Source organism: Pezoporus occidentalis, unplaced genomic scaffold, assembly GCF_034315485.1.
Source record: "Pezoporus occidentalis ecotype Australia unplaced genomic scaffold, CSIRO_AGI_Poc_V1 ctg109, whole genome shotgun sequence".
Classification (NCBI taxonomy): Eukaryota; Metazoa; Chordata; class Aves; order Psittaciformes; family Psittacidae; genus Pezoporus; species Pezoporus occidentalis.
This window is the reverse complement of record NW_026912875.1, coordinates 1344033-1360964: the sequence shown is the minus strand read 5'-3', so window position 1 is coordinate 1360964 and position 16932 is coordinate 1344033. Positions and strand designations below refer to the sequence as shown.

The 16932-nt window shown below is 42.0% G+C and overlaps 1 protein-coding gene and 1 long non-coding RNA gene across 2 annotated transcripts in view; one reads left to right on the top strand and one right to left on the bottom strand.

The window, feature by feature from the left end:
• Positions 1-222: 222 nt before the first annotated feature.
• The window catches only part of PREP (prolyl endopeptidase), a 98545-nt gene continuing 81835 nt past the window's right edge, over positions 223-16932 (top strand). The window contains exons 1-5 of the mRNA XM_062624451.1: positions 223-471; positions 1774-1848; positions 10143-10276; positions 13227-13357; positions 16124-16333. Coding sequence (XP_062480435.1) covers positions 253-471; positions 1774-1848; positions 10143-10276; positions 13227-13357; positions 16124-16333 — 769 coding nt within the window. The 5' untranslated portion in view covers positions 223-252. The remainder of the gene's footprint in view (positions 472-1773; positions 1849-10142; positions 10277-13226; positions 13358-16123; positions 16334-16932) is intronic.
• Positions 3744-5301, bottom strand: LOC134166711 (uncharacterized). Its single transcript, XR_009965962.1, has 2 exons — positions 4315-5301; positions 3744-3976 (listed from the first exon to the last, which is right to left on the bottom strand). It is a non-coding gene; the product is annotated as an uncharacterized LOC134166711 (long non-coding RNA).

The window sequence follows — 16932 nt, the reverse complement described above, 5'->3', positions numbered from 1 at the left end:
TTTTTTTAAGCATTCAGTATGGGGAAGATGGAACACGCTCTCCACCTGGTGACAGCGAAACAACTCCACTGCCGGAGCAGGGCGCGCCAGACGGGACGAGCACAGACCAAGGGCAGTGCACACGCTCGCGGCCCGCTCGCCCGGCCCGGCCCCGCCCCGCCCGCGCGGCTCTCAGCAGCCCGCCGGTGACAGTGCGGCGGCTCCCTGCAGGCGGCGCTGTGCGGCACGGCCCACCGGCAGGGGGCGGGCCGGATGGCGGCTCCGCTCCGCCTGGGCCGCGCTGCACGCTTGCTGTCGGCTGCCGCTACAGCTCGAGTCGGAGCCTCGTGTTCGTTTCCGCGCATCTCTTCGTCCTCCTCGTCCTCCTCATCTTCCTCGTCCTCCTCATCTTCCTCTTCTCACCGCCTCTCTCCGCTGCCGCCCGCCATGCAGGCCTTCCAGTACCCCGAGGTGTACCGCGACGAGACCGCCGTGAGTAGGACACTCGCCGGGGCAGCCCGCGGGCGTGTGGCGGATGGCGTGTGGCGGCTGCCGGGCCCGGCCGCGGGACAGCCTCTTTCGACAGCCCTCTCCGTGCCGCGGTGGGCCGCCTCGGGGGAGGGGTGTTAGTGCTTTCTCGGCGTTCGAGGCTTTGTTCGGCCTCGGCCGTTAAAACCGCAGCGGGCTCTCTTCAAAGGGTGTGGGGTTTTAGCGGCCGTGGGCCGCGGCGTCTGCCGGGCCTGGGTAAAAGCAGGATTCTTGCCCGTCGTGCCGGTGCCTGCGGGCACGTCTCGCGTGTGCGGGGTCAGCGCAGCCCGAGGTAGGCTGACGGGCCGGGAGCCGGACCGGGGCCACAGGGTAGCAGTGGGAGCAAGATTCGCGGCTGCCGGGCGGGCGTGCAGATCCCGCCGCTTCAGTACGGCTGTGCGGACAAGGAAGTCCAGGCCTCAACGAAGGCTGTAGTTGCGTGCGGAGGGACAGGTAGTCTGTTTTTAAACGATGGTTCCATCTGCTTGTGATCCGTAGTAACTTGATATGCAAGGATTATAGTGGAAGTTTGGCTGAAATGGGTTCGGTTGCCTTTGCCTTCTGCAAAGGGTTGAGTACAGGAATTATTTACAGAGCTGACATTACTTTTGAACAGAAATGTTTGCGAATATGAGCCAACACTGGAAAAAAATGAAGTATTTGCTTTCATAGTTGACTGAAAGGCTGAACTATGCAACTCCTGAGGGCAGGTGTCTGGTCTTATTTTGTGCATTGGAGGAAGGAAGTAGATAAAGTTAGTCTTTTGTGTTTTGTTAGGGTTTTTTTGTTTGTTTGTTTTAGTTTATGTATGTACTTCACTCACATGTTTGTGAGTAGCAGTAGTAGGTAGGGCATATTTTGGGTGCATCCAGTAATCAGGTTTTGTGATTTGACTTGGATGCTGGATTTGAAGGAGGTTTGGGGTTTTTTGGGGGGGTTTGTTTTTTCATCGTTTCTTGGTTTGTTTTTATTCCTATTATTACTTTATTAGTCTTATCTTGTACAAGGAATTTATATTCATGTTCTGTATTTCCCTGGTATTTTCTGTGTATTTTCTGAGGACAAGTCTGCTGCCTTGGTGCCAGTAAAGGGTGGTAATCTTAGCAACTCATGTGTGAGCAAGGTGTTGCTTTTCTCTTCCTTTGCTGCTTAGCGCTATCTTCTTTTATGAAATTCAAAAATACCCTTCATCTCAATGCCTGTCATTTCTTGGTGAATAGCATCTGTGCATATCTTTTTTTAAAGTACTGTCTTTTATAAATTCAGGTGTTGGATTATCATGGCTGTAAAATAAGCGACCCATACTGCTGGCTCGAAGATCCTGACAGTGAACAGACAAAGGTAACCTTTCTTTGAATGGGAGTAGCTGTCTCTACATGGTTCTCTTTTATAGACTAGGTGCATGGGTACTCTGTTTTTCAAGGATCTGCCAAGGCTTTTTGGAGCCAACAGCAATGCCATTATTTTGTACCTTTGTGTTAGTGGGGGAAAGACTAAAACACTTGGTATCACCTAGATAACAGAATCTGGTAAACTTAAGGCCTTGTCTTGGCCTTGGACCCATTTTTCTTGGACGATATGAATGCTGAAGATGGTGTCATCACACTGAAGGGAAACACTGATTTTTAGAGTGCTTTATCCACTGTCCTAAGTGCATCTAAATTTGTCATAATAAATAATAAATGCCATAATTGCCATAATAAAAAAGGGTAGAAAGGAAACTCCTTTGGCTTGCTTTCTTCGTACAGTGACAGTGTATGAATCTTTTATTTTCTTATCCCTTTTTAAAAACAGACAAACCCATTTTCCTCCTGAAGTTAGGCTTTATTAGTCTCTCTTATTACAGATGTTGCAGTGTTTTTCAGCCTGCATCTGGTGTAGCTAGCCTGTGCTGCTGGAACTGGTCTTTTGCTGAGAGATAATCCTGAAAAAGAACAAGTGTGACTGTGAGCCAGTTCCTCCGATAGTCAAGGCACAGGCCATTGCAGGGGTGATGGCCAGAAAGTGGTAGGTGACAGTGTGGAAGGCATTTCCTCTGTAATGGCTGATTTTGTGATAACTGTAGTTCCAGATCTAAATCACTGGTGTATATCTAGTATGTGTTACAGTGTCAGAAAGATGATGGAGGGCAGGATCTCTGTTTAAAAATATTCTGCAGGGTGGCTTTCCATTAGTGAGATTTCTTCTAGATTCTCTCATCTACGTGCTTGCATAATAGATCTTGATGAACTAAAGGGTAGTCAAATAGAACTTACTGTCTGTACAGTTAGGATCCAGTTGCCTTCTTACAAATCTATCAGCAGACTCATGCGGATTAAGAAGGTCCGTTTGAGAACAGGGTTTATTGAAAAACTCTGGCACTGACATTAACATTTTTCATGGTTTAAGACCAGCTGGTCACTCAGAACCACACAGCCCCTCTCTCACTCCCCCACTTCTTTCTCACCCCGTCCCCTGCTCCCGAAGGGGTGGGGAGGAGAATGAAAAGAATGTAACTCCCATGGGTTGAGATAAGAACAGCCCAATAACTAAGGTATAACAAAACCCACTACTCCTATCACCAATAATAATAATTATAAGGGAAATAAGAAGGAGAGAATACAACTGCTCACCACCTGCCAACCAATACCCAGCCCGACCCGAGCAGTGATCTAGCCCTTCTGGATAACTGCCCCCAGGTTATATACTGGGCATGATGTGCTGTGGTATGGAATACCTCTTTGGCTAGTCTGGTTCAGGTGTCCTGTCTCTACTTCCTTCCGGCTTCCCCTCCTCCCTGACAGAGCATGAGACTCAGAAAGTCCTTGGTCAGAGTAAACATTACTGAGCAGCAACTAAGAACATCGGTATTGTCAGAACTGTTCCCAGGCCGAAAGTCAAAACCACAGCACTGCATCAGCTACTAAGAAGGAGAAAAATGACTGCTACTGCTGAACCCAGGACAGTATCCACCCCTTATTCCATACCCTTCATGTCGTGCTCAGATCCCACATTTTTCAATATACCATCACTCATCTCATATATATATATGTGTATATATATATATACACACACACATACACACAGAGTGAGAGATATCATTCCTTAGTGCATGGACCAATCCCTTTAAAGCTGCTGAGTTCATCCGGTCCATGATGGCGGGTTCTGTCTCTTGTAAGAGTCTTTCAGAGCAGGAGAGAGAGTACGATATAGTCAGTCTGCCAGGCTTCCTTGTATTTGTACTTCAGCCATCCTCCTCCATACCAAAGAGGCTTTAACCGCTTGGCTTGCTTAATTGCAGCACATGTTTCACACTTGTGAATAACCTGGGCAATAGTGTCCATCGTTAAGTCCACCCCTTGATCACAAGCCCATCTGTATGTTGCATCTCTGCCGTGATGGCCTGAGGTGTTATGGGCCCACCAGGCCAAAAATAATTCACCCTTATGTTGCCAATCTTAGTCTGTCTGAGCCACTTCAATCTTAGCAGCTTTATCCACTTGTTGGTTGTTTTGGTGTTCCTCAGTGACCTGACTCTTGGGTACATGAGCATCTATCTACACGGTGTACCTTCACCACCAGGTTCTGCACCTGGGCAGTGATATCTTGCCACAGTGCAGTGGCCCACATGGGTTTTCCTCTGCATTGCCAGTTGCTCTGCTTCCTTTGAGGCAACCATCCCCACAGGGCATTTGCCACCATCCATGAGTCAGTATAGAGATCAAGTACTGGCCACTTTTCTTGTTCAACAATGTCCAAGGCCAGCTGGATGGCTTTCACCTCAGCAGACTGACTCCATTCACCCTCTCCTTCAGCAGTTTCTGCAACTTGTCGTTGGGTACTCCATACAGTTGCCTTCCATCTCCGATGCTTCCAAAGCACTGGAGGGGCCCACTGGCCTAGATACTTTCCCATACTGTCCCACACACCCTGCCACTCAAAACTGTCCAGCCTTGGGGAAAATCTCTTGGTCCTCCTATATCATCATCTAACCCTAGATAAGACCCAAACCTGACTCTGCTTAACTTTTGAGATCAGATGAAATGGTCATGGGTGAAACACACTCTGTACGTGTACCAGCATGCTAATCCCCATCACAATGAGCAGGCAGGTCTTAAGGGTACCCAAAGGCCATTCAAAACCTTCAGAACTCTCAAATGATGCTGTAAATAGACTGGTGGGGGAGCTGGGAGCATAACGGAATGTCTCCTTCATAGGTTGACCATTCAAGGAGGAAAATAAAGATGTGTAATTGCTAAACACTTCCATTATATATCTCCCAAAGTATAGAGGTGATGACCACACTGGGAATTCAAACCAGAGCAGTTTTATGATCAGTGAGTCTATTGTATTACAAGTCATTAGCATAAAGTACAGTGAAACAAGAACCTTAGCCCAAGCCTTCCAGCCGATAAACACTAAACCAGCAAATACTGGCTGTAAGTAAGGTTCAACATGCTGAAACTCTGAAATCAAGAGCAGCAACTTTGAGAGCCAATAAATCAGCATTGTGACGAGTGACTATTAATCCGAAACAATAAATGCTTATCACAAATACGATTAGACACAATCCAGTCAGATCTGTTGTTATCTCAACCCTTTGATGCCCCATGTCGGGCACCACAAAGAACTGTCATGGTTTAAGCCCAGCCAGTAACTCAGAACCACGCAGCCCCTTGCTCACTCCCCCCTTGCTTCTTCCCCCCTACTCCCAGAGGGATGGGGAGGAGAATCGAAAGAATATAACTCCCACGGGTTAAGATAAGAACAGTCCAGTAACTAAGGTATTAACACAAAGCCACTACTGCTACCACCAGTAATAATAATGATAAGGGAAAAGAAAGGGAGAGAATACAACTGCTTACCACCCGCCGACCAATACCCAGCCCGACCCGAGCAGTGATCTAGCCCTTCCAGGTAACTGCCCCCAGGTTATATACTGGGCATGATGTGCTGTGGTATGGAGTACCTCTTTGGCTAGTCTGGTTCAGGTGTCCTGTCTCTACTTCCTCCCAGCTTCCCCTCCTCCCTGGCAGAGCATGAGACTCAGAAAGTCCTTGGTCAGAGTAAACATTACTGAGCAGCAACTAAAAACATCGGTGTTATCAGTGCTGTTCCCAGGCCGAAAGTCAAAACCACAGCACTGCACTAGCTACTAAGAAGGAGAAAAATGACTGCTACTACTGAGCCCAGGACAACATTGAAAATTAGATACTTAGAAAGTTGGGAGTATTTTGATTTTTTGATTTTGGCATCCTTAAGAAACAATATACGTACAATAGTTTGTGCCAGATTCAGAGGGAAGTATGTGTGGGGAGATATGGTTATGTCTGCCTTTCAGCGGCCTTACAAATATCTATTGAAGTGGTTTACAGGATCCTATGGAAGAGTTAGGATTGAGAAAATGTCAAGACCTGACAGTGTTTAATTCTCTCATGACACATTATGAACAGGTTGGGTGAGAACAGTTGGAGAAGGGTGAATCTCATTCTCCAGAGGTTGTAGCTTATACAGGAAGCAAAATAAGGAATGGGGGATTATAACATCTTCCTAAAAATGCAGCAATCAAGACATAAGATGTCATGTTGGTGGAATGAAAATATTGTTGAATCTTACTTGCCTACACTCTAAAAACACATGCCTTGGCAGAATTTTGCAGTGCAGTAGTAGTATGATGCAAAGAGTAGAGGGAGTTCTTTTGTATGTCATATTTTTCCAAAATTCCAGGAATTAATGATCAAAGGGAAATAAAGTATTTTGCTTTTTGTACCTCTTTCATAGAAGATGCCAGCCAGGTCACTAACATGATCGTATTTCATATATAGTGTATATATAATCTACTACAAAAATGAGATTATTGAAATCTGCAGGTGGCTAAGCAAAACTGTTTCTTGTCAGATGCTCAGTCTTATTGCTGGTTAAGCTCAATCAAGCCACATCCTCTATCTCATTTGGAAAAGCGGTTGTTCAAGAAGTATGTTCTTTCATGTTCATGACCTGCATGCTTTTTTTTCCCTCTGTATGCTTGGCTGGAGTAGTCATGTGCAGCCGTAAGCAAACAAAACTCCTTTCTCCAGATACATAAATAAAAACTGAGCCCCTGGTCAGATGGGAAAGTTCCTACCTCATGTTGGAGAGAGGAAATGGAGAATGTGGGTTCTTGCTTTGCTACTACCTTTGCACTGACCTTCAAGATAGACTGAGGAATTATCCCCAGCATAGTTGAAAAGTTCTGTTAACACTGGTAAAACACTTCTGATGACAACATAGGCCACAACTGCAAATGTACACTTTTACTGTGGTCTTGGGTTTGACTTGGAGGGACTTCTCAACTTCTTGGTTTGTTTTTAACACTTTGTGGGAAATAAGCAGTTTTTTAGACCATAGCAAAGTCTTTCACCTAGACCCTTATTCTGTCCTTTCTTCTGCTAGCAAATTCTGTCCTGGTTCAATGCTTACGATCAATCAAGAGATGTAGGTTTCTACAGGCAAAATAAGAATCTTTCTGTATAGGCTTATGAAGATACACAGTTACTGTTAGCCCTATAGCCTGGGTGGCATCTGTTTAGCTCAGCGTGGTGGATGGAGTTGGTTACTCTGAAAGTTTCTGCTGACATCTGTTCCTGTAGGGCAATATTTCAATTATGTATTGCTTTTTGAACGTAAGTACAACCTTGTACTTAAAAGTGTAAGAACAACAGAGTTCCCAGACTGGGCTGGATTCTTCTCAGTGGAGCTCTTTCAAAAACCTGTAATTCGTTCCTCCTTTTTCAGGTAGCAGCGTCATTCCCTTTTACAAATAGTCTTCGAATCTTTGTTGCATGCTAAGGGTAAAGGAGAAAACTGTATTAAGTTTCTCTAGAAACAGAATTACTACTGATTCAGCTGTGAGTGCAGTAGTTAGTATGTGAGCATGCTGTTGTGCATTCTTACCATGTTTGTAAAGAAAAGTTTGTGTCTTCTCTTTGAATGAAATGAAAGTAATGAAAGCAGATGTGCTAAGGTGTGGCTGTGCAGTTAAAAGTGAGTAACGCACAGTTCTAGTATGCCTTTGCAGCAGTGTTACTGTTTTGATTGCACTGTTGATAGATGAAAGAGATGTGTGCCACTTTCTGTCCAGTAAATGCAACTGGAAAGTGCTTTTGCCCATTCAGTGCAATGGATGGTTTTATACATGCTTTTTAAAGACATCTTTGCTCTGAAAATGTCACAGCAATTTGAGTAGTTTATTTGTGTAGCATGTGCTGTCTAGATTTTTGTATATGTGGTCTTTAAAATTTGCATTTCCATTTAGAGAAAACAAACTCAGATACACATAATTCTTGGGTAGAGTTTGTTAAGTTTTTTCCATCATCTGATTGTGGGGGGGGTGTGGGGTGTGTGTGAAGGCTGCATGTTATTTTTCACTTACCACTAGGATGTGCTGTACTGCCATGCTGGGTATTAAAGCTGTCTGTTGCCACTATGATCCTCAAAGGGAGATCAGAAGCAAAAATTTGCCTTTCTTTGGCAATGCATTCATCTTTTCCCTTTTTCTTAAGGTGTCATTTCCTGATTTGATTCTTGCTGATGTGTAAAGTCTAATTTTGAATAAAGGTCCAAAAGTCATCATTGTCAGCCTTCTGAATCTGTTCATTTTCAGTGCTATAGTGCTTGCTTTCTTATGTCATCCTTGAGTGTTGACTTGTGTGTAGCCAAACCATGTGTTGTTAAACTAGTATGTTTCAGCACTTAGCCCAGTGCTCTTAGAGCATTACTAATTCTGCACTCACGTGTTTAAAGCTTATCAGTTTCTGTATGCTTTGCTAGGCATGAACAAACACATCTCAGGGGGAGACTGACCATAATTAATGCACTTTCACCTTTACCTTTTGTCCTGGCAAGGCTCTGAAAACACAGCTTGGCATGTAGTGCAGCTCTTGGCTAGGCATAGCTGAGTCAGCAAGGTAAATGGGAGGGAGAGTTTCTCTCTACTTGCCCCACGTGCTCACTTCTCACAATGTGACATGTCTGTAAAATGCTGCTGAAAGGGTTTTATGCTGTATTCTTTCATCTTTTCACCTGAAGAATTAGTAAATGAGTAAACATTCGTAACAATTGGTGAATGTATGCCAGGTACTCTGTACAGCAGCTGGCTTTTCTGAAGAACTGTCAAATTCAAGTTATGGAATATGGATTGTAGCCCTTCTGTTTCTGTGGGTTATGCCCTGCAATGCAGTTCACTGTTGTCGTTTGTAGTTGTCCTGTGTTCATATGCTTGTTGTGTGACTGATTTATAGCATCTTTCAGAGCAACTGGGAAAGAGACCTGTGTAAGCAAGAGATGAGTGGACAGCGTTTAAGGCTGGAGGAAAGAGGGTGGGGTCCGAGAGTGGTACTGCAGCCATCATTGTGATATCTGGCAGTGAATCAATCACTTACACTGTGTCCTGTCCTTCCTGCTCTATGTTAGAGACTGAAGAGCCTGCATGTCTGCTTCTTAGTAGCTGTGGTTGCCCTTAAGACACTTAGGTATTAATTTTATGTTAATGTATTGTGCTATAAATAGAAATGGTCTAACACTGAGTGCCATTTTTTTCTGTGCATGCCATGGGAGTGGCAGCCTATACAAAAAGCTGGAGTAGTAATGGTTTTGGCCACTGTCCTTAAGTGTTTGTGACTCAGAGAAAGAAATCAGACTCCTCAAAGTTACCTTCTCCAAGATTAGGTACTCTTGACTTTTGTAACTAAGAACTGATCTGTGGACAGTGCTTTGACCTTTCCAGGAAATACTGTCTGGGACTAATCCTCTGTGTTATGTTAATAGGATGAACAGATGGTGCACATGATGTTTTGTATCATCTTTCAGCCCTTTCTGAGTCTTGAAATAGTAGTGCTGTCTGTGGGCAAAAGGGACTCTCTTCTTTGTTTCTTATTGTAGAGTATTGGAGTGATGTATATTTGTGATGAAGTAAGGGAAGATGGAGAAGATGGTATCTCAAGGGTATATACTGTAGCTTTTCTATGCCATTTAGGTAAATATAAAGGCAGTTTTTAAAAGCATAATGCTTGGGTGTTTTTTTGATTTTTTTTTCTTTTTAAGAGTAATGGCAGGAATCTGGGCTGTTTTGGGCCAGAACATTGGCTTCCTCAGTGCATGCCATGGAGAGAAGTTTTTCAGGATATAAGATCAGTCTTATTACAGTATTGTGGCATAATGATAGAATAATTAGGATTGAAAAGGACCTTAAGATCATCTAGTTCCAACCCCCCTGCCATGGACAGGAGCACCTCACACTAAACCATCTCACCCAAGGCTCTGTACAAGCTGGCCTTGGACACCCCCACAGGGATGGAGCATTCATGACTTCCCTGGGCAAGCCATTCCAGTGCCTCACCACCCTTACAGTAAAGAACTTCTTCCTTATATCCAATCTAAACTTCCCGGGTTTAAGTTTTAACCTGTTACCCCTTGTCCTATCACTACAGTCCCTAACGAGGACTTCCTCCCCAGCATCCCGTAATGTAAGTGTATAAGAATCTTCAGGTGTAACACTCTGTACGACCTATATGTGGGGAAGATGTCTGTGATGCATTGCTTCAGAAAATAGGGTTTCCTGTGGGAAACATGTTTCTGCTTGAGTTCATGTCTCTTTTGGGTGGATTGTTTTCTTTCAGGCATTTGTGGAGGCTCAGAACAAGCTTACAGTACCCTTTCTCGAGCAGTGTCCTGTCAGAGGACTGTTCAAAGAACGAATGACTGAACTCTACGATTATCCTAAGTACAGTTGCCACTTCAAGAAAGGAAAGAGGTACGTGAGGAATGTCTTTGTAGTTGATGGTGAATGTGAAGCAAGCCAAAAGCAACTACTAGTAACAAAGCAAATTATAAATTGTATTAATTCCTTTATAGTTGGGAAGTACGAAAAGTAAGCCGTTGTTAATATATATTGTTGCATGATGCAGAGCACAAGGTGCTTTGACTGTCTCCAGTTCTCAATCATATTATCTTCTTGGGGTTTTTGTTGTCTTTTCATAGGAAGATTTGTGAGTTTATCAAAACTCAGACAACTTTGTAGAATGAATTTTTTAAAAGTAAAACTTTTAGGAGTTCCTTTCAGGGTTTGTCACTGTCAGTATAGTTAAAGGCACCTCATGCTGAAAACAGCACAAGTCTGTCATGTGCATATTGTTCTGAATATTCACTAAAACACTGCTCTTATGTTGGTTGTACTTTGAACAGCTGGTAGGATTTTTGTTTAGTCATAGCCAGTGGGATTCTCTTGTGAAAAACTGATCCTGTACCTGAAGAGGACAGGGGAAGAATCATTTGGAGGATTTAAGGCAACTGATGCAAAAAGATCTGTCTTCTAAGAAATAAACAAACCTTCCTATATTCCAGTATCTAGCCTACTTGTTTTAATGTTGTGGTTAGGCAAAGAGATGGTGCTTCTGTGGCTTACCCGAGGTCTGGAGACTGCAGCTGCTACTCAGTTTTGTGACCTCTTTGAGAAACACTGACAATATCCTAGAGGAAGGGAGTAAAAGGATTAAACTGCTGGTTAACTTAGTAACATCTAAAGACTGTTCTGGCAGTTGAAAAAGAGATAGTGTTAAACAACTAGCTATTCTTAAATCATGTGAAACACAAATTGTCTTTCATGGCATTTTCAATTTGTTTCATCTTTGTTGAGTGGGCACCCAGGCATACCAGGTATGTTTTCACTGTCATCCATAGGAAAGAGCAGAATATGTCTCATTGCCTTAAGATTTCTGCACATATATTGAGGAAAATCTGCTACTCTTTAGTTATCTGTCCTGTGCTGTGAGGAAGATGCAGGTACTTGTTACTAAGGGAGGAAAAGCCTGTACTGTGTGGGTTTTTGTGAAAGTACACTGTGAGGAGTGAACCCAAGCTGATGTTGGTTTGTCACTGATGTAGCATAGCATGTCAGTGTGAGGTTTAAGCCCAGAAGCTGTGGAGCTGTTTAGGGCAGTGCTGTATCCAGACTAGGCCTTTTTGAGCGAGTCAGGCAAAGAATATTTTGTATGTGCTGCTCATGCAAATACAGCTATGCTGAATCAGATTCTTGAGCAGGCCTGGTCAGTGGCTGCTCTGGATTCTTGGACCCATTCTCCATGTACAGTGCAAACATGCCTGCATGTGGTTATCTTCAGTACTGTTGAAATTTGATGTTGCAGAAGTGTTCATGGCAGTGATGAATATAGTCTCCACTAGAGATAAGGCTTAATTTGATGCAACACACTGTCCTCCAGGAAGAACATTTATACCAGGAGTTCAATGTGCTTTAGCTTATGACAGTTTACTTTAATTTTAATAGATGTTGTCTTAGGGGTTTTTTTTTAGTATTACTCTTGTTTATTGACACATGCTAAACTTAAATCACAGGGGTTTAAAAATCGTGTGTTATGGTGTGTGAGGTGATCAAGAAGGATCTACCAAGTTAAGTAACACTTAGTAAGGGGCAGGGAGAGGAACTGTTCTATTTGAAGAGCTGTCTAAGCTTCCTGTGACACTTAGAAATTCTTAAATGTAATTTCTCCAATGTTCTGCTGAAGAATAGATGCTAAAGACAGTGTCTGAAATGCTGTTTTGTAGAATCTGCAGAAGGGAAGAGTGCTCAGGGAGGTGGTGCGTTTGTCACAGTTTTTGACCTTTGCTTCCAAGCTTATTGCCCAGTATTTCAGAGATGGAATTTGCTAGAAAATGTATGGTCAGATGGAAAATTATGTATCTTCTACTCCTCTGAATCTTTCAATTTTCACTCATTGAACGTTATTGTTAGTATTTGAACATATTACTAGTTCAGATTGTTAGCCAGGCCTTTGTGAGTATAGTTTCCCCTTCTGGGTTTACCAGGTTCCCACAATTGTATCCAAATATTGCACAGTCTCAGAGAATATGTAAACTTATATGTAGGTTTGAACATTACTCCATAAATTTCCTTATTCCTCTAGGTGAAGCTGCTGTTTGATTTGTTAAGTCACGGGTTTGTGTGGTAAAACTCGGAAGTCCTATGAAAGAAGGAAAGTGTACTACATATGAATTACATAGAGATATTTATTTCTTTGAGCTCTGTACTATCTTACGATGTGAAGAGTATCCCTCCCTAAGGAGAATTCTGTAATTCTCTGCTTCTGCAACTTTTTCAAAACTTACAGTTTTAGGGACAGTGGGAAATACAGATGAAAATTTCAGTTGTTTCATTTGAGCATCTATCTGCCACTGGATGCAGATTGAAGGTAGCTGTATGAATAACAGAGCTTAGAACAGGGAATGGGAACCTGTAGCAATACTTGTAACAGAGAAATGGTAAGGCTGCCGGAGCTGTTTAACATAGCGAGTTATGTAGAGTTTGTAGTATACTTGGCTTTGTTTGAAATGAACTGTGTCAAATGCAGCTTTTGTTTTTAAAAGATGTTTTGAATATATCCTACAGTCTCTACTGTACAATCTGTATCACTGGGATGAGATTCCTCTCATTTTTAGAGGCCTAGAAATTGGTGTCTGAGCTTCCTCTGAACTAAGGGGGGGTCGAAAAAGAGAGGGTGGTTAAATCCCTGTTGGCCACAGAGGAAACCAGGATTCCTACGCTTCCATCCAGCTTTTGTTTGCCTTATATATTTATCTTTCTGTTTGTTTGTTTTCCACTTTGTAACAATCTCATACAAGTTTTTCATGCTTGTCTAGCTAAAAATCTCAGTTCTTCCTACTTATTTTTGCCTCTTGTGTTCTTTTAGGTATTTCCACTTCTACAATACAGGACTGCAGAACCAGCGTGTTTTATATGTACAAGATTCCTTGGATGCCGATGCCAAAGTTTTTCTTGATCCAAATAAGCTTTCTGATGATGGCACTGTAGCTTTACGAGGTCAGTGAGATGGAAGTTCCTGCTGAGTAAGTCTGTGTCTTTAGCAGAAGTTGGAAATGGTTTCCAGTTCTTCACCTACAAATGTATGGCTAGAGTTGCTTGTTTTAATTAAAGTAGTCACAATAGACATGTGGATTTGTGTAGTGTTTCAGAAGAATACTTCTAAATCTACATTGTATTCACAATTAACTTTGTTTAGTTTCTCAACATCTTTTTTTACAATTTTGTAGCAAGTTTCCACTGAAATATGAACAAATCTTGATGCTGTCCATAGCAAGGAAAAAAAGCATATGTATTTATATTGACTAATTTTCTTAAAATTGTGTTTTGCATCTTTAACACAAGTCAGTAAGTTAGAGACTGTGGAGGAATGTAACATTAACTTTTATGAGAATCACAAAATTAGTTGTGTTTACTTTGTTGCTTTTAACTTGAGTTAGCTGCCCATTTTCCCACTCCCTGTTGGGTTATTGTAGAAGCAAGAGTCTTGGACCTAGAAGCCTTTAAATCTGTTCAAGACCAGCTGATAAAAATGAAGGGCAGAATCAGAATTAGTGGATGCATCTCTAAGTGTGATCTAGTTGAAAAGAATCAATATGGCTTTCCTTAGTGAGAAGCCTTTCCTTAAACTGTGGGTATAAGGAATTGGGTTCATATAACCTTTCTGTATTTCTAAAAAGCTTATGACGAAGTTTCTTTCTGAATGCACTTAAAGAACCAACAGCCATGGAACAGGAGGAGGAAACTCCTGATGTTGATACGTAATTGATTTAAAGGCAGAGACAGGAATAGCTGATCAACTGTCAAAGTAGAAATCATAAGTAGAGTTCTGTCAGGGGCTATGCTAGTACTCGCACTGTTCACTATGTTCATATTTCTTAGAAAAAGGAGTGAGCAGTGAGGCAGAAGTGTTGGTGAAGATGCAAAGTTATTCCAGGTGAAAGCTGAAGAATGAAGAGCTGCAAGAAGATGTTCGCAATAGCAAATGGTCAATAAATTAACAAAAGTCTCTGTGCAGATAAATTACGTGAAGCACAGGGACAAGCAATCCAAATCTCATTTGCAGAGGAATGGATGGAATGGACTTTGAACTGACCATGACCACTTGGGAACAATTCTTAGTCTATAATAGTTCCATGAAAATGTCAGCCTGGTTATCAGTAGCAGCCAAACAAGCACATCAAGTATCAGAAATTATTAAGAAGGAAATAGAGAATGAAACAGAAAACACCATTACATTAGCAACCCAGAGATTTATAGAGTAGCAGGGAATACTAAATATAGTTCCAGTCCCCTCAGCTCAAAAGGGGCTCTGAAATACAGTTCAGAGGAGGGCAGTAGCAACAGTCGAGGGTATGGAGCAAAGGTCAGAGACAACTGAGTGTGCCTGGATCAATCAGCTTGGAAAAGGGACAGTTTACGAGGTATATAATAAGAAGTCTATGGAATCATTTGTGTCATGCAGTAGCATGGAGAGAGTGCTAAAAGGGGTTGGTTAATCATCCTTTTTCTATTACAAGAATTAGGGGATATCAAATTAAGGCAGTAGAGTTGAGTCCAGAGCAAATAAAAGAAGGTGATGGTTCATGCCACAAGTAGATTTGTAGAACCCCTTACCAATGGACATTAGTGGTGAAAAAAACTGGGTTTAAAGGCAAGCTGAACAAGGTCAAGGAAGAGGGAAGCACTGAGGATTATTAACCAGCTACTTCATGGAAATGAAGTCTCCTAAGCTAAAAGCAGTCAGAGGTTGCAAGAATGAGGAAAATAGTACATATGCTTGCATTGTTCTTACTCTTGTAAGCATCTCCTTGGGGTTACTCCTGAGGACTGCTAGGTGGAATCTTGTTCTGAATCAGAATGGCCACTTTTGTGTTCTTATGGGGGACAGTATGTTAGGAAGGCACAATGGTGCCTCTCAAACCTACGACTTCTATGAAATGTGTCTTGTTTGTGTGTTTTTTCAGTAGTTTGAGGTCTGTACAGGCCTGTGATAATTTAATCTCCTCACTTGAGTTGATTTGCAAGAGTGAGTTCGATACTTATTAGCTATGCCGGAAGCTCTTGAGTTTTTTTCAGAATCATGTTTTCCTCAGTTTGGATAGAGCAACATATATATCAAAGTTTTTAGCAAAGTATACTGGGGATTAATCCATTTGCATCCGGTGGCGAATTTTTCCAGTTACTTCAGTTTCAATGGTTTCTGCAAGGTCTAGTTTTCAGTGACTCCAATATTGAAGTGTTATTTGCTATATTTCAGGATGCATTGCTTGCATCTTAATTTCTGTTGACTTCTTTGCTACTGTTTCTCTCCTGAAATCTCACTTCAAGTTCTCTACCTGTGTGCATTTTCAGTCTCCACTTCTTCTCCTCCAAACTCAGGGAAGGAGAAGTTACTATTACTCAAATCATAATTCATTTGTTGGGGATAAGTGATGTATCCATGTTTTCCAAGTATGCATGCCTGGACTCATCTGATATCTGTGAACAACTTGAAATCCACAGAGACTAGAAAAGTGCTGTGAGTCCCAAGTGATAGCAGATATAATTGCTTGCACTGTCTTTTAGAGAGCATACCCTCTTCTCTCAGTGTTCACTGAACACAGTTCTTTTAAGTATTTCCTAATTTCACCTCTCTTTCATTGGGACTTGGCTAGCGTGCAGTAAAAAATAAGAAGTTGTGTGGCAAAATAACTAACACTTTCTTGAGAATATTGATCCCTTTTGCTGCTTATTACTTTATTTTGCTTGACTCCAATTTCCTAGGTTATGCATTCAGTGAAGATGGTGAATACTTTGCGTATGGCCTGAGTTCTAGTGGCTCTGATTGGGTTACTATCAAGTTTATGAAAGTAGAAGGTCCTGAGGATCTTCCTGACACATTGGAGAGAGTTAAATTCAGTTGCATGGCATGGACTCATGATGGAAAAGGCATGTTCTATAACTGCTATCCAAAACAAGATGGGAAAAGTGATGGTAAGTATGGCTATACTGATTGCATGCTTTGGGGAAGCAAAATTACCTTTTCAGTAAATTGGTGTAACAAACAGCTCTATGAGATTATATTGAAATAACTGGCTGTACTATTTTATACAATTAAATATCATATTATGTCTTGTATGACCAAAACCTATACTCAGTTAGTGTGAGTATCCTCTTGTCTGTCTGTCCATGTCTTTCTCTTAAAAGTTTGCTGCTTCTTTTCTTTTTCTCTGCAATGATTTATTTAGCTTTCATACAAAGTGTGTGAAAGGCTGGAATTTGATGTCTGGTGATAGCTTGCTTAGATCTCCTTATTCATTGTTGTGGGATAGGTGAAGTGGCTTGGGAGATTGACCAGATATGTCCCAGAAATCTGGGGCATAAGGTTTTTGTTATACAGCCAGAATAATTCATCTGTGGTTCACAGCACAGCAACACAAAATGTTTATGCTAGCAAAATTCAAGGAACAGTGCAAAAAGTGGAATAAGTTGCTGAGGAGCATCAGTAGGGAAGGAATTTAGCAGCTCTTATTATAAGGCAGTGCTACTGATGAAGTTTCTTTTGGAGCTGTGCTCTTTATTAAACCTTTGAG